The sequence below is a fragment of the Euprymna scolopes genome, chromosome 25 (genome assembly GCF_053919585.1).
Source record: "Euprymna scolopes isolate OS-2025 chromosome 25, ASM5391958v1, whole genome shotgun sequence".
NCBI classification, from domain to species: domain Eukaryota; kingdom Metazoa; phylum Mollusca; class Cephalopoda; order Sepiida; family Sepiolidae; genus Euprymna; species Euprymna scolopes.
Genome location: NC_136506.1, coordinates 38,875,663 through 38,897,775, shown reverse-complemented (window position 1 = coordinate 38,897,775; position 22,113 = coordinate 38,875,663). Strand labels below are relative to the sequence as shown.

At 42.1% G+C, this 22,113-nt stretch overlaps 2 protein-coding genes across 2 annotated transcripts in view; one reads left to right on the top strand and one right to left on the bottom strand.

Moving 5' to 3' along the window:
* Window positions 1–3,257: 3,257 nt before the first annotated feature.
* LOC145247338 (protein FRG1-like) lies at window positions 3,258–4,291 on the bottom strand. Its single transcript, XM_080109000.1, has one exon. The coding sequence runs from the start codon at window positions 4,079–4,081 to the stop codon at window positions 3,284–3,286; it is 798 nt and encodes a 265-aa protein (XP_079965126.1). The 5' UTR covers window positions 4,082–4,291; the 3' UTR covers window positions 3,258–3,283.
* Window positions 4,292–4,658: 367 nt separating this feature from the next.
* Window positions 4,659–22,113, top strand: part of LOC145247337 (kinetochore protein Spc25-like) — a 64,058-nt gene continuing 46,603 nt past the window's right edge. Inside the window, exon 1 of the mRNA XM_080108998.1 lies at window positions 4,659–4,811. Within this exon, the coding sequence (XP_079965124.1) occupies window positions 4,795–4,811 (17 nt within the window). The 5' untranslated portion in view covers window positions 4,659–4,794. The remainder of the gene's footprint in view (window positions 4,812–22,113) is intronic.

Below are 22,113 nucleotides of genomic sequence, written 5' to 3'. Positions count from 1 at the left end.
CACGAAATTAAAACCCTTACAAATAGCAAACTCAAATGTATTGAAGACTACAAGTATCTAGAATCACACATCAGAAACTCTGAGAAAGATTTTTACATTAGAAAGATCATGGCATGGACTGCTTGTGACAAAATGGATAAGATATGGAAATCAAATCTTGTTCGCAAATTACAAATCCAAGTTTTCCTCATATTTTTTGAGCCAATCTTACTCTATGGATCTGAAACTTGGATTCTTTCAGCAAAACAACAGCGTCGTTTGGATGGATGTTACACACATCTTTTGAGAAGAGTACTCAACCTCTCATATTGAAACCACCCAACTCTAGAAATGACATATGGAGACTTACTGAGAGTATCAACCTCAGTTTGTAAAAGACGTGTGCAGTTTGCTGGCCATTGTGCATGTGCCACAGATGAACTGGTTTCATCATTTGTACTGTGGAGTCACCCATTATCTCACAATCGATCACAAAATTTAACTTTTCCAGAGAGGATACAATGAGATACATTTATCTCCAAGGAAGATCTTTTGGGTGCTATGACAAATAGGGAATACGGGAAGGGTGTAGTGAGTTCAATCTCGGCTGAGGGCGCAAAATGATGATGATTTTCAATAAAAGTTTTTAAAATAAAGCTGTAGTGTTGTTTTTTTTAGGGTGACAATTTTATCGTTCCACCCTTTAGAATCATCTCCTGCACAAAATAATGACATAAACGATTCTATGATGCACTTTGGAGGTCCCTATTTTTCAGACAAATTTTTAACTTGATTTTATTCTTTAAAAGGTAATATTTTTTAATTCTTAGTGTCATCTGCTTCTTTCTCATTCCTCTTTTTGGTGCTTATGCATTTTTGGCACAGTGCCCTTTTTAAATACTTTTTTCAGGTTAAATTCAAGTTTCACGATATCTTTTTTTTTTTAATTAAATTATTATGTGGAAGCATAGAATAGTTACAAAATACCCTATTCTGTTAAGAATGGCTTTCAAAATATTATTATTTCAGCACGGTAATAAAAATGCACAGATACCCTCTTTCATCTATAGCAATACCTGACGGGAGCTGAATTCCCGGAAGTTCGTTTGCGCAGGTGCAAATTTACGTGCTAAAGTAGTTCCCGTTTGAATTTTGGGAGAAAATATGGAATATGAACCCCAACTGACTTTAATGCGAAAAAAACAAACAAAAAAAAGGACACATATCAGTCGACACTTGTTTAGCTTGATCTTGTCACTCACATCACCTCTGTAAACAACAAAAGTGTGTTTTTTTTTTATATTTATACAACTTTAATTAAAGTTTGGATTGATTTTTTTTTTTAATAATAATAAAAAGTATATTATATTATTTATTTGTGACCAAGATTGATTTTTATGTAGAGTGCATTTATATATTTACAAAACGTTTTAATTTTTGAGAATTGATGTTTTTATTAAAAATAATAATAATAAAAATGAGTCATATTATTTATTTGTGACCCAGATTTCTATCTATTTAAAAAAACCTTTAATAAATGTATGTTGTGCAAAGATGGTATCACACAATTTGAAAAAGGTAAAGCCAATAATGATAATAAAAAAATGAGTTATATTATTTACAAAACATTTATATTTAAACAAATTTAATTAAAGTTTCATGAATAAATAATTTGTTATTATTATTATTATTATTCTTTAGAACCCATGACTAGGGCTATGACAACAGTATATTCTTTTCATTGTTTTGACTCTCTTAACCAACCGAGAACCACATCACTCTACATTAAAACATACAAGACATCAATGGATATATACCTGAGAATCAAAACAAGGAAAAGAATATGCTGTTGTCATAGCGCTACTCATGACTTTTGTGGTAATTCCCTTAAATGAAACTTTTGCATTATTTCCCAATTTGAGAAACTTATATGAACTCTTATTGTACCTTTCCATTTTGTGGTGATACATTAAATTGCGAATTTACGTAATTCTTGACCTGGTTCAGTCAGCAAGGATTACTTTAACTGTAATGTTTTTTGCAATGTTGAATTTATTCAAAAATATTCAAGGTAAATGTTTCTGGGTGCTAGTGCACTTATTTATCTGTGCTATTTTTAAAATAGTATTTTCAAGTTTTAATTAAAATTTTTATATCTGTTTTGATTAAATCGTAAGGTTAAAGTACAGAATTGGTACAAAATACCCCCCTCTCCACATGTTAGGAATGGCTTTCTAAATAATAACATTATCATTTCAGCACGGATCAATAAGTGCACTAGTACCTATTTCTGGCTTGCAAATTTCGTGTCTTCCTTCAGACTCTGTAGAAGAAATTTCTACAGGTTTTCAAATCATAAACTGCTTCGTTCATTTCTAGGACTAATTTGGTATTCCCTTTTGATATTCAAGACTGACTATGCAAGTACTGAAATCCTCCAGATACCCATCCTTAAAAATACCACAAAACATGCACGTCCTTCATTAAACCCATTAAATTAGTAGGTACACTGGAATGAGTAATTTATTGATGAAGGAACTGCTAAAATTCAATTTTGCTGCCTGAATGGATTAAAGATGTTAAATAAGTTGTCTTTTTTTTAATCCCGAATTAAAAAAAACAACAAAAAAGAATAAAGAAAAGTTTCATGATGTATGTACTCGTCATGGAACGAAAATGTCAAAATCCAAAAACCATGTAAATTGATGAATTAGGTTTTTGTCTAGACAATCATTTTTTGTTTTGTTTACGATTTTTAGTGATTATATGGTATATCATAGCCATTACAAGGCTGATTTTAAAAGCTCGGTAGTTCGAATTGAATTGTATATTAATTAAATGCGGCGGAACAAAACACATTTCTAAGATTTCATTTCCTTAGTCAAAAGGATGCTAATTGCTCTTACTGATCTGCGCTAATTTTTTAAATCGCATTTCCAAGTTTAATTAAAGTTTTATGATATGTTTTTTTTTTTTTTAATTTTATTGTAAGGTTAAAGTATAGAATAGTTACAAAACACCCTCCCCTCCCCATGTAAAGAACGGCTTTTTAAATAATAACGTTATTATTTCAGCACGGATCTATAAGTGCACTGCACTGCAGTTGCACTAGTACCGCCAAAAGAAACAAACAACTTGATCAATTTAAGTGATTTTTGGAATATGACATTTTTGTTCCACGTTTTGTTTGTAAAGATTTTTGATATGTTTGTTCTTTTAAAGTAAGTCGAATTCCGGACTTGTACACAAAAAGAAAAGGTGCAGAAAACTGTAAGTATTTTTAAAAAAAAAAGAAAGTCATTTATTATTTACAATATCGATCAGATTTCATTTTTTCACGTCGATCCAATAAGCTCTCGTGTAGAGTGCCCGCTTTTTTAGCCTTTTTAAGGAGCGAGGGGTCATCCTTACAGATTTTCAAGTGCCGATCCTGAAAACTTTGGAACTTCTTGACGTAATTGATCTCGGCCTGCTTGACCGACGCCCGTTCCTCGATGGGGACATCAGCCATAGGGTCCTTAGAAAGGTCAGCGCACGATCGGATCGATAGTATTTCGTCGCTACCGGCCTTTTTCCGGTCACACAATATATTACCATCTTCGTCAGACGTGAGGAAACAGCCGTTGGGGCCGGAGAGGGCCATCTGTCCGTCCTGCACGACTGGTTCCCATTGTTCGCGTTCGCCGATCGCCTCGGAGCGACCCAGAAGTTCGCCTGTGGAGCGATCCAGGCTGAGGTATTTTCCGTAGCCGGACTTGAGGGCGATCTTCGTTTCGCTTAGTCTGATGGCAGTCAGGATTTCTGTCGGATCCGGCGGATCTCCCTCGGAGTGAACGGGTCCCAGTTCGAAAAGTCCGTTGTCAAGGGTGTTTATATAGCGTTGAGGCTTCATCTCAATAGCAACCGCACCACCGACCATTTCTTCGTTAGACATCGCTTTCCACCAGCCGCCGTGCTCCTTTGTATCTTCAGAAACCTCTACCAGGTTGACAGTTGACGAGGTTTCTTCGTGTTTTCTTTTTTTACTTTTTTTGTGTTTCTTCTCCTTGTGGCCCTTTAAACGCAATTTGCCACCCTTCGCATAAACATAAGAATCGGCCATTTTCTTTTGTTTAAATCGTGTCAAACTCGTGTTCTAAAATGGTTTGTATTGTTGACTGAAAATTATTAAATACACCACGCTTAAAAAACAGTTACTTATAATTATAAATCCATAAATACCTTTTCTTGTTAAAATAATAATAAATACAGGGAATAAAAAAAGCCAATAAAATAAGACGGTTAGACTAGTTTAAAAATGGTATGGATGCTTATATCATTCATAATTCAAAACAATATAACATGATACAAATTCATTGTCTTATAATTACGTTAATTTTCTTTGAAATAATAAATACAATTAAATAATTTATTTAAACCAGAATATTTTAATAATTATAATTATATACGTTCGTTATTCCATATATACGGCTTATGTATTATTCCGTAATGCTATAAGGGGCCTTAAACTATATACGGTGCTATTTACAAAGTAGTTCTTAACGGAAAAAATATCCGAGTAGTCTGCTTTCCTTTCTGTTTTTTTAAGCTAGATATTGTTTGTCTTTGGAAATTAAAAAAATAAATACTGAAAACATTGTTTAATTATAATATATTTAGCATATAAACTCATTTTTCTACATGATTTTTTAACCCGTAAAGTATTCATCAGTTTCATTTTTTTGTGAGTCATCCATAAGTAACGCTCCTTTTGATTGGTCCAATTGAATTCACCGCATTTTTCAAAGCGGTTGAATTGAAAATATTATTGCCATCATGGATAACGATCCAGTGTAAGTCTTTTAAATTATTTCACAATAGTTATTTTTATTTAGACATGCTGCCAGTTTTATGAAAATTAATATTCAAAAAGTTATTTAGATTTTTTCTACGATAGTGTTCCCTTCGAGAAATATTGTTTTTATTTCTTTAGAGATCCCAAATAAATCCTAATACTTTGGCTAAATGACTACATTTTAGTCATAGAGTACTTTCATATTGACAGTTTAAAGGCTTCAAAATCATGATCGTATTCACCGCTGATTGTAAACAGTAAACGTAGCTGTGTTTGTTTTCAATGTTATATATATATCATCTAACCAGCGTTGTCCGGGAGTGTTTTTAGCTTCCTTTCTTTCATATATTTAAAGCTATGCCATTTGTTGTTTTCATTATGCATTAAAAAAAAAAATAAAAAATATGGGTACATAGTTTGGAAAGTCGGTTTATCATAATTTTTTTTTTGTAGTTTTTCGTCTACGTTTTGATTGTATTTGATAGGTACGTGCAAAATGAATGCCGATGCTTTACTTTTAAAAATTCACAAAAAATCAGGAAATTTACCAATTTTACGATTTATGTATTATTTTACTTTAAGACTCGTCTCATCTTCGTACATACCAACATATTTTTTTTTTGTAGATTTTGGTGTGCTAAACACGAATCTGCAAACCGTTTCCGTCGCAAAAAAAAAAAAAATAGTTGTGCTAGTGCAGAGAGTGATCCGCGCTATTTTTAAAATCGTATTTTCAAGTTTAATTAAAGTTTTGATATGTTCTTTTATTCAATTGTAAGGTTGAAGTATAGAATAGTTACAAAACACCCTCCCTTCCCCATGTTAAGAATGGCTTTTTAAATAATAACGCTATTATTTACGTCCGGATCACTCTCTGCACTAGTACCAAAATAGTTTCCATGATATAAAGAAATTACTTTTTCGGAAAGTGGGTGATCACTCTTCCATATTAATTTAACTTAAAATGAGCACCCACTTTCTGGCCATCTGAGAGAGGGGGCATTTTTTGTGCCTTTATTTGCTAAAAAGTTTTTTTTATTTGATTTCTTTTGCATGGTATTAACCCCTGAACTTGGTACTCTTCCATTTCACAACCTAGCCTTAGTTTATGCTACGCGCGAACATAAACAAAGTCTGTTAAATGTGCACTCGCGTACCAAACTGCATTGTCACAGTGTAGTATTAGGGAAAAATTAAAATTCGACGAAAAACAAGTAGTTTTCCAAATATTAAACCACATAATTCTATGTTATCACGGGTGGCCATTTTGTACGCGCAAGTGCGCGACGCCGCGACACTATAAGACTCTTCCTCTTAAACACTCAGATTGGAATTTGGCCCTCCAAGCCGGCGCCACCACGTAAGCAGTCCTCTTTTTTTATTTTTTATTTTCTCACACACTCCCGACAAAAACGAGAAAAAAAAAAGTAGAAGAGAGAAGAAAAAAAGGCTACATCAAAATGACAACCTCCATACTATTTGATATAAAATAACTTAGTACAATATTATGTTAGCTGTAGTCCACCATTCCTGATATCAATTAAGTAGGCTGCAGACTAGGTCTACCCCGTCGTTTTTTCCGGGGCGCGCATTCTGGGCAATACCACTTTTGCCTGCTGGGAAGTTCTAAATCGATACCGACACATTAGAAATAGTACTAATCATTGCACGAGTCACAGCCAATCATATTCTGATTTTGCTGCGGAGAGTTGCACAGGGGACACAACTAGACCTGCTCCTCAACACTAGGGGGTGAACCCAACGTCTCCCCTCCCTCTGCAACGGGAGGTCCATCAGGAGTTGTAGAAAGCTCCAAGGGGTACAGATGTTTCAGGAAATGTACTTCCTCCAAGCCCTCCCCTTTTTGAACATTTGCTGCTCTAACGACACCATCATGGCCTGGAATCAGTTCAGTAATGGTTCCTAAGACCCAAAACAGTCTGGGTTTCAAGGTACTCTTAATCAGAACTACATCATTCTTCTGGAGGTGGTTTCTTTTACAGAGTCGGGATCGTCCAGGAATTTTCCTTTCCAGCTCTAGCAGGTATTCCTCATACCATAGTTTGTGGAACTCTGTCAAACATTGGTCCCTAAGTTCCAAGGTTTGAATTAGCCTCTCCCTGCTGGATGGCAACAAGATAGTTCTATCCTCTCTATTAAGTCGTATCAATAGCCCGGGACTCTGATTGGGCTTAAGGAACATATTGGGGGTAATTGGAGTCGCATTTTTGTCAGCTGACACCTGGTAAGTAAGAGGCCGGTTATTAACAGATCTCTGAATATCAGATAACACTGTCAGAAGGGTAAAGTAATCCAATTTACTCTTGCCAAGAATCTTTAACAGGCAGTTCTTCATCTTGATACATCGCTCCCATGTTCCTCCATACCAAGGAGAGAACAGGGGGATGGTTTTAAGTTTTAACTTACAAGGACCATATTTTCTTTGATAGTCCTTAAAAAGAGAGAGATGGTCGAAAATCTTTCCACTTCCTATAAACTTTTTTGCGTTGTCAGTAAAAAGGGTTTTTGGAACGCCATATCGGTTAGTAAATCGAACCAGGGCCTGGAAGAAAGATGGCACGCCCATGTCGGAAACTATTTCAATGTGTATTGCTCTGATATTCATGCAGGTGAATAGGAGCAAGTACATTTTTGTATCTCGTTTCATGTTCCTTGCCCAAAAATGACCAGTAAAATCAATCCCAGTGTGTTGAATTGTAACATTTACATCTGACACAAACAGCCAGTACTTTATTCACAGCTCGTCGACCCTGCAGGACCAAATAACCGCTTCACCTCAACTCTGCTAGGGTTGACCCAGTTCCAAGGTGGCAATACCTTTCATGACAATCCAAAATGATGAATCTGGTCACAGAATGATGTTTCCCTATCAGAATAGGGTTTTTAACTTCATAACTAAAGTGGGATGATTGTTTAATTCTTCCCTGAGATCGAATCAAATCGTCAGGGTCTAAGAAAAGATCCAGAGCACAAACCCTAACTGGCACGGGTTTACCACTCGGCTCCTTTAGGCACTCCACTTCTGAAGGAAATTCTTGTCGTTGCACTGTCTTCATAAGGTAGATTGTCGCCTTAGAGTTGTAGTCTCATTGTTGATTAAATAAAATCCAGGACAAGACCACCTGTGCATCCGTGGCTATACACAAATTCACAGGGAAAAATCCTTCACAATTGTCCAGGATTGTGGGGAGACACTTAAAGGCGAGGAAAACGGCCGTTAGTTCCAAAACAGGCAAAGTCTTGCCCTTCATAGGCGCCACCTTAGCTTTCGCAAATAATAAAGATGACCGACCACTCTGCATGATATACATGGCAAACCCATATGCTTCCTTGGATGCATCGCAAAACAGGTACATATCTCCAGGCAACTCTGCCATAAGCGCCTTGTGTAAAAAAAAAAAAGAAGTCACTCAATCCTGAAAGGTCCCTGGCAAGCTCTCTCCAATCGCTCAGGATTGCAGGCTGGAGTGGATCATCCCAACCTGAACCATTCTTACACATGGACCTGATTAACACTCGACTGCGGATAGTAACCGGGAGACATAGAAACAATGGATCGAAAGCTTAGCCAACTCGGAAAGAACACCTCTCTTTGTTGTCACGTTAGGATTCCACTATACAGGAGCCACGTACAACTCCTCCGAATGTGGGGAGTATCGGTATCCTAGTACTCTCTCCCACTCCTCTTCATGGATACTCAGAGTACTATCCTCCTTCCTCCTTCATTCTAGTGCGGAGTGCCTGACTGTTTGGATAACAAAGCCCCCTTCCAGCAAATGCTCTCTAACAAGGGAATACAAAGTAGTGAGCTCACCTGGGTCTGCCACGAATGCCACAAGGTTATCCACATAAAAGCGGTTTTCCATTATTTTGTGGCAAGCATCCTGTGGGTATTTTGCCGTGTGCAATTTTAAGATGCACCCCAACACAAACGGGCTTGAGGTAAATCCGAATATCAAGGTGGTATAGCAGAAGCAGCGCAAACAATCTCCTTGCCTAAGAAAAAAGCAAAACTGGTTCCTGTCTGCCTCCAGCTTAAGCCGAATCATTAGGAATGCTCGGCGAATGTCTGCTAGTAGTACATAATTCTTGACTCTAAATGCCAACAACAACTTTAAGATGTCCCCAGTTAAGTTAACGCCAGAATATGCTGCTTCGTTCAGTGACAATCTGTCTCCTGTCTTCAAACTACAGTTGAACACTGGTCTGATCCTGGTCATTGCCATAGGGTCCGACTTGAAAATTAGTCTATGTGGTATCCACACATATTTGTCGAACTCCTGAGGGGAGACAAAAATCTCTTTGATTATACTGTCCTCCTGTTGCTGATGAAACACCTCCAAATATTCATCGTATATTTTTCTTTTAGTCCAGTTTGTCACCACACAGGAAGTTGCATGATTAGAGGGACTCTGGCTAACCTATCGTGATGCCAGGGGAGCTCCACATAATAGCTTCCATCCTGTAGCTCTACTGTTTCCTCAAATCACTTCATCTGTACTTGATTGTAATCAGAGAAGGCCTCCTGACTGGGTAGCCCCAGAGACTCCAAAGTAAACATTTGTTCTAGACTTCTTTGCACAGTACTGTCAGGAAAGCATTCTGCCATGGGATCCAGATATGTTGATTGTGTTTCAAGGACAAAACATAAATGTGATGCATCGACCTGGGGAGTATGTTCCATCACAGAATTAAACGAGAGGTGAGTAATCTCCTAGGGTGGGGGCTTATCCTCTGAAAAAAAAGTTCGCTGCTCTGAACAGGATCAATCCAGGCTACGTGCGGGAATACCCGGTTGAAGTTGCATTGTTCACATCCACATGAAAAGGAGTAACAGCGTTCCCCCTAACAAACTTTTGAGATGTATTCTGTCTTACTGTTGACGTAATGCAGTGGAGGCACTGCCCTTAATCTGTAATCTCTTTATGTCTTCTCCAGTCAATCTCAATATGGAGGACAAAGGTGGCATCAGTTTATCCGTTAGCACTATTATCTCCCCTTTCAACTCGAGGGGAAATTTCCTAAAGAGAATCTTAGCCATCAGTCTGGCTCCGCCAGAATCGTCCGCAGAAAAGTCACAGGAAAAGGAGTTCGCCAGCTCCTCCAACAGCGATGCCGTCCTGGAAACAAAGTCCCCCAGCTCAAAAAGGGATACACCCTTCTTCGGAGCATAGTCAAGAATATCCTGGAATATTTGGTCAATGATTTCATCCAGGTCCAGATACTTCAATAGAGCCATGGCGCACTGGTAATTGGTGTCGGTGCAAGGCTCTGTCTGAGAGTGAACACTTCCAGAAGTTCAACCTCTCTGTATCATTGGCCATGCCGATCACTCAGTTCTCAAACCTAGTTAAAAAGTTTCTGAAACTCATGCGGTCGGACTCCATTTCCTGTCCACTTAATGTAGATCTCGTGATTTGTATCCGTGGGGGTTTAACAATGAAGGAGGAAGGAACTCTCACTGTAGTTGCAGAAGCCCCTGAAAATTCAAAGGCAGATTCCGAGTAAGGGCTGGTCTCTGGCTGTCGGTATGTTTGATCCAAATCACCCAGGTCCTTATAATAATCCTTCAGTTGAGGCAGCCAACCATCCTCAATCTCGGCAGGTGTTCTCTCATCAAAGGAGCCTAACTCCAGCTGTGTGATACAATGAATTGTTGAATTTCTGTCCATAAGAATGAGTACATTGAGGGCCTAACTCCATCATTGTTGGATTGTGTAGTGGACTTTCGGTCAGCGCCCAAGTTGTGGATAACTTGACAAAGACTAAAGTTACTTCTCATGAAAGAGGAGAACTATTTATGGCACAATGGGAGATTCCATTGTGCACACATGGGCCAGTCTATTCTTGGGATTGTGATTGGCTGAATCACCTGATTGAATATGCTTGTACATAAATACAAGCCCTCAGTCCAGCTCAATCTGGTGTCTGTCTTGTGCATAAGCCGAGTCTTTATCGTCACGTTGGTTTGTTATTTTTTCCTGCGATTGTTTCACATATTGTTATTATTATTGTTATTGCCATGTTAAATTTGTTTTATTTGTTAAAGTTGTTATTGCTGTTATCTTTGAACGGGACTTTTACCCAATTTTTTTTTTTTTTTTTCCCTCTCTAACCCGTCGGCCATGGCGTCCGCCAGCAATGTGCCGTCGGAAGAGGACAAAAGTGTCGAACAAAAGAATGGGTGGGCGAAACCACCCAAAGTTAAAATTGACGTTAACAACTTTTTAACAGAAGCAAGGAAATGTCTGCAATATGTTACAGACACAGGAGTTACTTTGGAAGCACCACGGCTACAGGAATTTGCCAAGAAAACGATTTCACTTTTTGTGATTGATCGCAAGACCAAAAAATTGATTAGGTCAACTAAGGAAACGGTAACCAAATTACTGGCAACGGCAGGAATGCGTGCGGATCGTGTAACGAAATGCAGAGGCTACAATACCTGGGCCGCCCTGTTTAAAACAGAGGAAGAATGCGTCGCGCTAACCAAAAAGGAAATCATTACACAAGACTACATATTAAGAATGGAGTACCTAGGACGGAGGAGAACGACTGTTTCTATTTTCGAAGTTCCAGGGGCGGTCCCAGGTGAATATCTAGCTGCCTACCTCCTGAAATTCGGTGATATCACTGGTATAGAGGTGGACCAGTACAACGGAGTCTGGTCCTTCGATATCCTATTAAACAAAGAAGCTTTCCTCGAAATACCATACTTCCTGGAAGCGGGAGCTGAAAAACTCCCCATTGTGGTCACAGGGAGGAGGTCGACCTGCTGGATTTGTAGTGAAGTAGGTCACTTAACTTACACCTGTCCGAAAAAGATAAAAAGCAATGTGACAAACACAACAAACCCTAAAGAGGTGGTTGTTGGGCACCTCGAACCTGAGGCTAGAACGCCAAATACAAGCAAAACAATTGAAGTGATTAAAGAAATCACAACAGAAGAATTCGAGGAAAAATTCAACTCCGAGATGGAATCGCCCAAAAAGAGAGAATGGACGCTGGTACCGTTTACTAAATCGCCTCGTAAAACGTACGCAGATAAACTGACCAAAGAGCAGATATTAGACATTAGGACCAGTAAAGACCCGGGGGGCAACAAGTTTAAGGCCCTGCTAAAACTAAAGGACTCGCTTGATGAAAAGCGCAAGCAAAGCGAAAAGAAAAAGAAAAAGAAAAAAAGATATTAGATTTCCCCGAATCTCTCTTCCCCGAAAAGCCTGCCCCTCCTCCAAAAGAGAAAAGATCACCCCGTAAAGCGCCACCCCTCTCTCCCGCAAACGTACCAAAAAGAGACCCAAAGTTGACAACCCTTGGCTCCCCATCCAAAAAGACCCCTAAACCGTCCCCTAAACCGTCTCCATTCTGCTCCCCAAACAATACACCCAAAAACTCCCCCCCCCCCCGCTTCCCCTATGAAAATTGACATGCCCCCTCCTCCATCACCTCGCCCTTCTACTTCTGAAAAGAAAAGACAAAGAAGTCCCTCCCTGGAAAAAGACCAAAAAAAGAAAAGACCCCCTTTTTTTTTCAGGGCAAAGACGTGTGTAAGATCACGGCTGATATAGAGGCCATATCAAAAAATCATGGTAGAAAAGACTACCGAAACCTCTACGCGGTGAAGCAGATAAACAAACTGGACATTACAAACCCAGAAAATTTTCCCAATGCCAAAAGGCTTTTAACTGTGGTTAGAAGTCGTGAAGAGGCCAAAGGAGTTTGGACTATGCTGGAAGAAGCAAACTCTGCTTTTAATATCATTCCTCCAGCAGCCTTTTTTAGCGACTCCGACATACTTAAAATGGAGAAACTGTGTGTTGGACGGGTCCCCATAAAAATCCACCCTTCACTTTATAGAGCGATTAAGTTAACATTTCCTCTAGACATCGGTGGTCTGTCCCCTGATGGGGCCATCACTAATGAGATGACCTCTGGATCATTGGGGACAGCTTTCGGTGTCTTGGCACCGTCCATGTTTGTTAAGGATACCCAACCCTAGATAGATCACAATGGCTTTAAGGTTAGCTACTTTGAATGTCCGAGGGTTGAGGGACGCCTCTCGTAAACTTCGAGTTGCACGCGACCTTCAACGCCTCGGGGTGGATATATGCTGTGTACAGGAAACGCACTTCATTCCCAGTGATTATCAGGGTGTACTACTTAGGGACTTTCAACTCTATTCAGCACATTTTGATTCCCACTCGAGGGGTGTTTCCTGGCTAGTTAGATGCGCTCTTGATGCTTCGTGTGACCCAGTCTATGCTGATCCAGAGGGAAGAGTGCACGTGCTGGATGTTACCGTAAAGGATGTGGCATTTCGATTTATTGGGGTTTATGCTCCCAATAGCCATAGCGAGAGGGTTTCCTTTTTCCGGGGGATCGAGCCCTTCATGAATTCGTCTCGGCGGATAGTTTTAGCGGGAGACTGGAACGCGGTCCTGGATCCCGATTTAGATCGCGGGGGTAATACTTCAAGGGCTACTAACCAGAACCGGGATGCTAAGGCGTTTCGAGACTTTATCGACAAGTTTGATCTTGTCGATAAATTTCGAAACGAAAAGCCCGGGGATGTAGTTTGGACTTGGACAGCTAGACGCGGCTCCGATCCGGTGCAACTTTCGAGTTACATCGATCGGTTCTTAGTTAGGAGAGTCGACTTAGGGCTTTTAGACTGTCCAAGTTTTCATAACAGTTTATTCGGACCATAGGTTAGTCCGGGTTCAGGTAAACTTAGATAGCGTTAAACCTAGGATGGTTAGTTACTGGAAGTTCAACACGTCGTTGTTTGACGTGAAGGGCTTCCGGGAACAGCTTTTACTAACAATACAGAGGGAATTGACGGGAGCCATTATCGGGAATAAGTGGTGGGGAAAACTTAAACAAGTAATTAGGTCCTTCGCTGCTGATTTTAGTCATCGACTCAATCTTAGTTCTAGAGCAGCAAAAGCGGCACTAGATGATAGATTAAAAAGGGCGATGGAGGAGGGGGATAGTGATAGTTATACTTTAATTAAGGCTGAACTGGACTCCCTGGATAACAGGAAGGACCAGGGTCTAGTAGTTAGGGCTAGGTTAAAAAGAGTGCCGAACGAGGCAACAAACATGGCCGCGTCAATGCGTGCGGAGGAGCGTCGACGTGCGACTGATCGACACATCGCCAGTGTCACATTGCCGGACGGACGAACCGTAACATCAAATGATGGAATCCTGGAGGGTTTTCGAGCTCATTTGCAGGAGCTTTTTACCATGGAGCCCGGTCTGGAGATTGAACAGTTTGACACGTATTTAGCTGACTTTTCTCGCCTTGAAGCGACCGAAGCGGCTACGTGTGAAGGTAGCATAAAAGAGGAAGAAGTCCTTGAGGCTCTGAAACAAGTCGGGCTAGACAGGACCCCTGGGATTGATGGTCTGCCTTACGAGGTGTACTTGAGGCTGTCGCCCATTTTTATTCCTTTGCTGGCCACACTCTTCAACTCCTGGTTTAGGAACGGGTCTATACCTCAGTACTTTACCAGGGGGATCATTAAATTGCTTCGCAAAGATAAAAATGGAGGGGATGGGATTAGCAATTTCCGGCCCTTAACGATGTTAAACACAGAGTTAAAGATTTTGGCCAAGATCTTAGCAAATCGTCTGCAGGTTGTTTTACATAGTCTCATAAGTCCCGAACAGACGTGTTCTGTTAATAGCCGGACGATTCAAGATAATTTGCATGCGATACGCTTGATCATAGAGAAAGTCGACACAGAAGCCGCGCTGATCAATTTAGATCAGTCCAAAGCATTCGATAGGGTGGACCATCGTTACCTTGGGGCTGTTCTTTGCTCGGCTGGGTTTGGACCCCAGTTTCGCTCATGGATTCGCCTCTTGTATGCTAACCCCGGTGCTATGGTGGAGGTGAATGGGGTGAGATTGGAGCCCTTCAGGTTAACAAGATCTATCCGTCAAGGTTGTCCGTTATCACCCATGCTGTATGTCATCGCGCTTGAGCCCTTTTTGCGCGGGATTACTTTGCCAGGTGGTTCTACCCCAGTAAAGTATACCGCCTATGCCGACGACGTGACTGTGCTTGTAACGAGCAATGCCGAGATTAGAGTCGTCGACATGGAAACAAGATGGTATGCACAGGTAACAGGGGCCATAATCAACCACGTTAAGTCTATTGGCTTACATGTTGGTGCCTGGAGGGGAACGCCCCTTCAGGGGCCCTTTGGCTGGACTGATGGGCCCTGCAAGCTACTCGGCGTCTGGTTTGGCCACGACCTCCAGCTGGAGAAAAATTGGTCGGAAGTGTTGAAAGCGGTCAAGACCACAGCTCATTTGTGGTCTTTGAGAAATCTAACTTTAAAGGGTCGGGCGGAGGTATGCAATACTCATATCTACCCCCTGATCCTATACCGTCTATCAGTGCTTCCACTCCCGGAGTCCTCACTACTTGAACTAGTGCGTGCTCTTTTCGCGTTCTTATGGCGCGGAAAGCAAGCCATGGTTGCTCGGGAGATCTATTGCCTGCATCCGTCTGAAGGCGGTCTGGGTATGCCTAATATCAAAATACGTAGACACACTCTAAGGCTGATATACCTGGACCGAATGTGTACACCTGACTTAGGGAACGGTGTCTTCTAGATGGAAGACACTAAGAAAGCCTTTCCGGCTTTGGAGAGTGTGCATTCGGCTGAGAGGGAGGCACGCAGGAGGCCCCGAAACGAATGCCATTTCTATTACGAGTGTCGACAGGCGTTGAGGTTCCTTCAACGGGTGAATGAAAGCCTCTCTGACACCCGGCTGTTGTCTCGCAAAGCGCTATATAGGGTTTTAGTGAGGGGACCTGTCCGAGACGAAAAGATTGAGGAGTTCGGTTTCACGAATGAGGAGCGTCGCTCGATATGGCTTTGGGCGCCCGGGATGAGCTGTTTCGATAACTACGAGGCATCGCTCACCTGGCTGATAATCCGAGATGCCCTCTGGGTTCACAAAAAACTTTTCATAGCGGGTTTTACAATGACACCTAGTTGTGTCCGATGCGGAGATTGGGAGGAAGACCTAAGCCATGCTTTCTTCCGCTGCGCTATCGTTCGACCGTTATGTGAGTTAGTTGAGAGCTTCACGGTTCGCATACTAAACGGGCGTTTTTTTGTACTGGATGCGGTTTCCCCGTGCTTCAATTGGGCGCCGAGTATGAAGAAAGAGGAACGTTATGCTTTTCTGTGTTTGCTAGCTGTTATGAGAGGTGTGATTTGGTCGACACGACAGAAGGAGGTTTATGGAGATGAGACCTTCACTGCTCCCCAGCTTGTTCTCATGTTCAAGCATCGGTTGAAAATGCGAATTAAGCTGGAGAAGGTGAAACTCACTCCTGTGAATTTCAACGAAAGGTGGGTGAAAGCTTCGCGACTGTGTAGAGTGACTGGAGCTGGCCTTGAATTCGTTTCTGATTTGATTTAGGTCAAAAAGGATTTTGGGTGTCCTGAACTAAGAAGACATCAGTATCGGACCGATTAGTTTAGTATAGGTTAGTTAGGCTTTATTGTTTGATTTTTTAGCTTAGCTAGAGTATGTATGTGTTCATCGTCCCAGTCCCTCTTTTAGTTTGCCCTTGTCCCCCCCCTTTTTTTTTTTTCTTCCCCACCTTAAGTTCGATAATCCCCATTCCCGACCCCAATTAGGTGACGGATGGACTGCTTTGTCAGTGATGCAGGTCGTTTTTGTGGTGTTTATTCAATAAAGTCAGTTTTCGTGTGGACCTGCGTCTTTTCGACTGACAAAGCTTTCTATCTGCCACAATTAGTAGTGGGGGGCTCTTTTACTAACTACTATTTTTTCATTGTAAATATTTCATTCCTTTTTGTATATAAAATTTTTAGCCCCAACCCCCCACATCATGTATATATCATTTTTCGGGTTATAATTAGGATTCCCATAGAGTGATTCTGGTATTCTGGTGAAAGAGTCTAGTTAAGTTAACTTTATGTTAGATAGGTCCACATTACCCCCCCCCCTATTTTTGGCCTTGTGCCACATTTTGTATATATATTTATGAAAATAAATATTGTCTTGTGCATAAGCTGGATCCTTGGTAAGTGTTGCTGCTATTATTATTATTGTTGTTGTTGTTGTGTGTTATTGACTAACATAGTTCTTTTGATTATTCTACATCTCCCCTCTTCCCCCCCCCCCACGAGTAGGCTGGGTTGTATGAGAGGTGTATCTCTCTTTTAGGCCTAGTTTGTTGTGTGGTAGTAACCTAGAAAGAGCTCGGGGAATCCTTGATCGAAAGCGTGTGTGGTTTGTTGTTGGGATTTGCTTGCTGTGTATGTGCTATTACAGGGAGACAATGGGAGATGCAAGAATGTAGTATCGCTTGAGGGAATTGTTGGTCCTAGTGCTGCACTTGGTATTGGGGTTGGTGCAGGCTTGAGTTCGCATTTTCTGAATTGTTGAGGGGTCATTTCGTCCGATGGACTATGGGATTTGATTTTTGAGTTACCAATGCTTCTGTCATCTCTAGCAGCTTGTCTGGGTTGGTGGTGAAGAACTTAGGGTACGTATTTATGATTGCGTTTTGAACGGATTCATCAGCGCAACTGTATAACTGGGTATTGGCCTGAGAAGTTGGCATGTCCGTTATTCTGGTGAATACTTCCCAGTCAATCCGAAATTTTCTGAATTGTTGAGGGGTCATTTCGAGATGAAGTTGGGGAGGCCTGGCAGCTGGTGCCTTAGCATAGGTGGTCTGGGTAGCGGGCTCCTTGGCTTGTCGAAGGATAGACAGAGCTTCTCCCATTGTTGTGATTCCCAATTCTCTTAGCATGGCTCGATCCATTACTTGAAGGTTTTCTTTCCTCAGTTTTTCCTTCACAAAAGTTGCAGCGTAGCTCTTGGCGGAATCGGCAGCAATGCCTGCTTTGAGGAAATAGTCTTCCCAATCTTATGTCTCGAATCCTGTTCGTAGCGCCATGTTGAATTGTGTAGTGGACTTTTGGTCAGCGCCCAAGTTGTGGATAACTTGACAAAGACTAAAGTTAATATTTATTTTATTGTATAAAATAAAATTACACAAATAAAAATGTGGCACAAGGCCGAAAAAGGGGATGGGGGTTAATGTTGACCTAACTAACATAACGTTAACTTAACTAGACTCTTTCACCAAAATACCAGAATCACTCTGTGGACATCCTACTTAAACCTCGAAAGTTACAAATATATATACATGATGTGGGGGGGTTGGGGATAAAAATCTTATTTACAAAATTGGATGAAAAATATACAATGCTAAAAGGTGGTTAGTAAAAAGAACCCCCTCACTACTGATTGTGGCGGATAAAAAGTTTTGCCAGTCGAAAAGATGTGGGTCCCACGAAAACTGACTTTATTCAAACACAACAAAAATGGCCCACATCTCTGGCAAAACAGTTTATCCATCACCTAAGGGGCCGGGATTGGGGGTTATCGAACCAAAAGTGGGTGAAAAAAAAAAAAAAAAAAAAAAAAAAGGGGGGACGCTGGGACAGGGAAAACCAAAAAAGGGGATTGGGGCGATGATAGCATGCATACTCTAGCTAAGTTAAAAATCGAACAAAAATGCCTAACTAGCCTACTCTAGGAGGTCCGATGCATGTCTATGTTTGATCAAGTCACCCAAAATCCTTAAAAAAACCTAAGCCACTCAAAAAGGAAATTCAAGATTAGCTCCATTCACTTTACACAGTCGCGAAACTTTCACCCACCTGTCGTTGAAATTCACAGAAGTGAGTTTCACCTTCTCCAGCTTAATTCGCATTTTCAATCGATATTTGAAAATGAGGACAAGCTGGGGAGCAGTGAAGGTCTCACCTCCATAAACCTCCTTCTGTCGCGTCGTCCAAATCACGCCTCTCATAACTGCTAGTAAACACAGAAAAACATAGCGTTCTTCTTTCTTCATGGTCGGTGCCCAGTTGCAGCACGGGGAAACCGACTCCAGCACAAAAAACCGCTCGCTCAGCATGCGAACCGTGAAGCCTTCAACTAACTCACACAACGGTCGAACAATGGCGCAGTGGAAGAAAGCATGATCAAGGTCTTCCTCCCATTCTCCGCATCGGACACAATTGGGTGTCTCCGTAAAACCCGCTGCGTAAAGTCTTTTGCCGACCCAGAGGGCATTTCGTATTACCAGCCAGGTGAGTGATGCCTCGTAATTATCGAAGCAGCTCGACCCAGGCGCCCAAGGCCATATTAAGCGGCGCTCCTCCTTCGTAAAACCGAACTCCTCAATCTTTTCGTCTCGAACGGATCCCCTCACTAAGGCCCGATATAGCGCCTTGCGAGACAACAGCTGGGTGTCAGAGAGGCTTTCTTGGACCCGTAGAAGAAATCTCAAGGCCTGCCGACACTCGCGATAGAAAGGGCACTCGTTTCGGAACAACTTGTGTGCCTCTCCTCTAGCCGAATGCACACTCTCCAAAGCCGGAAAGGCTTTCTTAGTGTCTTCTATCCAGAAGACACCGTTTCCCTCACTTGGTGTACACATTCGATCCAGGTATATCAGCCTAAGAGTGTGTCTACGTATTAGCACACTAGGCATACCCAGACCGCCTTCAGACGGATGCAGGTAACAGACCTCCCGAGTAACCATGGCTTGCTTTCCGCGCCATAAGAATGCAAAAAGAGCACGCACCAGATCAACTAGTGTGGTTTCCGGGAGTGGAAGTACTGATAGATGGTAAAGGATCAGGGGGTAGATATGAGAATTGCATACCTCCGCCCGACCCTTCAAAGACAGATTTCTCAAGGCCCACAAATGAGATGCGACCTTGACCGCTTCCAATACCTCCGACCAATTTTTCTCCAGCTGGAGACCGGGGCCAAACCAGACGCCGAGTAGCTTGCATGGCCCATCAGTCCAACCAAAGGGTCCCTGAAGGGGCATACCCCTCCAGGCACCGATACGTAAGCCAATAGACTTAACGTAGTTAATTATGGCCCCTGTGACCTTGGCATACCGACTTGTTTCTATGTCAACGACTCTAATCTCGGCACTGCTCGTTACAAGCACAGTCACGTCGTCAGCATAGGCGGTATACTTTACCGGGGTAGAGCCACCTGGCAAAGTAATCCCGCGAAGGACCGGATTCACCCGAAGCTGGCGCAAATATGGCTCAAGCGCCAGCACATATAACATTGGGGATAACGGACAACCTTGACGGATCGATCTTGTTAACATGAAGGGTTTCGACCTCACCCCATTCACTTCTACCATAGCACCAGGGTTGGCATACAAGAGGCAAATCCAAGAGCGAAACTGGGGACCAAACCCAGCCGAGCGAAGAACAGCCTCTAGGTAACGATGGTCTACTCTGTCGAATGCTTTGGACTGATCTAAGTTGATCAGCGCGGCTTCTGTGTCGACTTTTTCTACGATCAAGCGTATCGTGTGCAAATTGTCTTGAATCGTCCGACCCTTAACAGAACAAGTCTGTTCGGGACTTATTAGACGGTGTAAGACAATCTGCAGACGATTTGCTAAGATCTTGGCCAAAATCTTTAACTCTGTGTTTAACATCGTTAAGGGCCGGAAATTACCTATCCCATCCCCTCCATTTTTATCTTTGCGTAACAATTTAATGATCCCCCTGGTAAAGTACTGAGGTATGCACCCGTTCCTAAACCAGGAGTTAAAAAGTACGGTCAGCAAAGGGATAAAAATGGGCGACAGCCTCAAATACACCTCGTAGGGCAGACCATCTATCCCAGGGGTCCTGTCTAGCCCGACCTGTTTCAAGGCCTCAATGACTTCTTCCTCTTTTATGCTACCTTCACACCTAGCTGCTTCGGTCGCCTCCAGGCGAGAAAAGTCGGCTAAATAGGTGTCAAACTGTTCAATAGTCAGACCGGGCTCCTTGGTAAAAAGTTCCTGAAAATGAGTCCGAAAACCCTCCAAGATTCCGTCGTTTGAAGTTACGGTTCGTCCGTCCGGCAATGTGACACTGGCGATGTGTTGATCTGCAGAACGTCGAAACTCCTCCGCACGCAATGACGCGGCCATGTTTGTTGCCTCGTTTGGCGCTCTTTTTAATCTAGCCCTAACTAATACTCCCTGGTCCTCCCTGTTATCCAAGGAGTCCAGTTCAGCCTTAACTACAGTATAGCTAGCACTATCCCCCTCCTCCACCGCCCTTTCTAATCTATCTTCTAGCGCCGCTTTCGCTGCTCTAGAACTACGTTTGAGCCGGCGACTAAAATCAGCAGCGAAGGACCTAATGACTTTTTTAAGGTTGCCCCACCACTTATTCCCGATGATAGCCCCTGTCAATTCCCTCTGTATTGTTAGTAGAAGCTGTTCCCGGAAGTCCTTCACATCGAACAACGACGTGTTGAACTTCCAGTAACTAGCCATCCTAGGTTTAACACTATCTAAGTTTACTCGAACCCGGACAAGCCTGTGGTCCGAATAAACTATACTATGAAAACTTGGACAGTCTAAAAGCCCTAAGTCGACTCTCCTAACTAAGAACTGATCGATGTAACTCGAAAGTTGCACCGAATCGGAGCCGCGTCTACCTGTCCAAGTCCATGCTAAATCCCCGGGTTTTTCGTTCCGAAATTTATCGACAAGATCAAACTTGTCGACAAAGTCTCGAAACGCTTTAGCATCCCGGTTCTGATTAGTATCCCTTCTGGTATTAACCCCGCGATCTAACTCGGGATCCAGGACCGCGTTCCAGTCTCCCGCTAAAACTAACCGTTGAGACGAATTGATGAAAGGCTCGATTCGCCGAAAAAAGGAAACTAGCTCAGCATGGTTATTGGGCGCATAAACCCCAATAAAACGAAATGCCACATCCTTTACGGTAACATCTAGAACGAGCAATCTTCCCTCTGGATCTGCATAAATAGGGTCACACGACGCATCAAGAGTGCGCTTAACTAGCCAGGTAACCCCCCTTACATGGGTATCATAATGTGCTGAATAGAGCTGAAAGTCTCTAAGGAGCACACCCTGATAATCACTAGGAATGAAGTGAGTTTCCTGTATACAACAAATATCCACACCAAGGCGTTGAAGGTCGCGTGCAACTCGAAGTTTACGAGAGGCGTCCCTCAACCCTCGGACATTTAAACTAGCTAATCTTAAGGAAGCCAGTTTGAGTTACTTAGGGTTGAGAAACCTAATCAAACATAGACGGTGTCAAGACACCGACAGTTGTCCCCAATGATCCAGTGGTCATCTCAGTGGTGATAGACCCGTCAGGGGACAGACCGCCGATGTCTAGGGGGAAGGTTAGTTTAACTGC

What these genes read in the sequence shown, in the direction of transcription:
- LOC145247338 (XM_080109000.1), bottom strand. Translation starts at nt 4,081, where the DNA reads ATGGCCGATTCTTATGTTTATGCGAAGGGTGGCAAATTGCGTTTAAAG.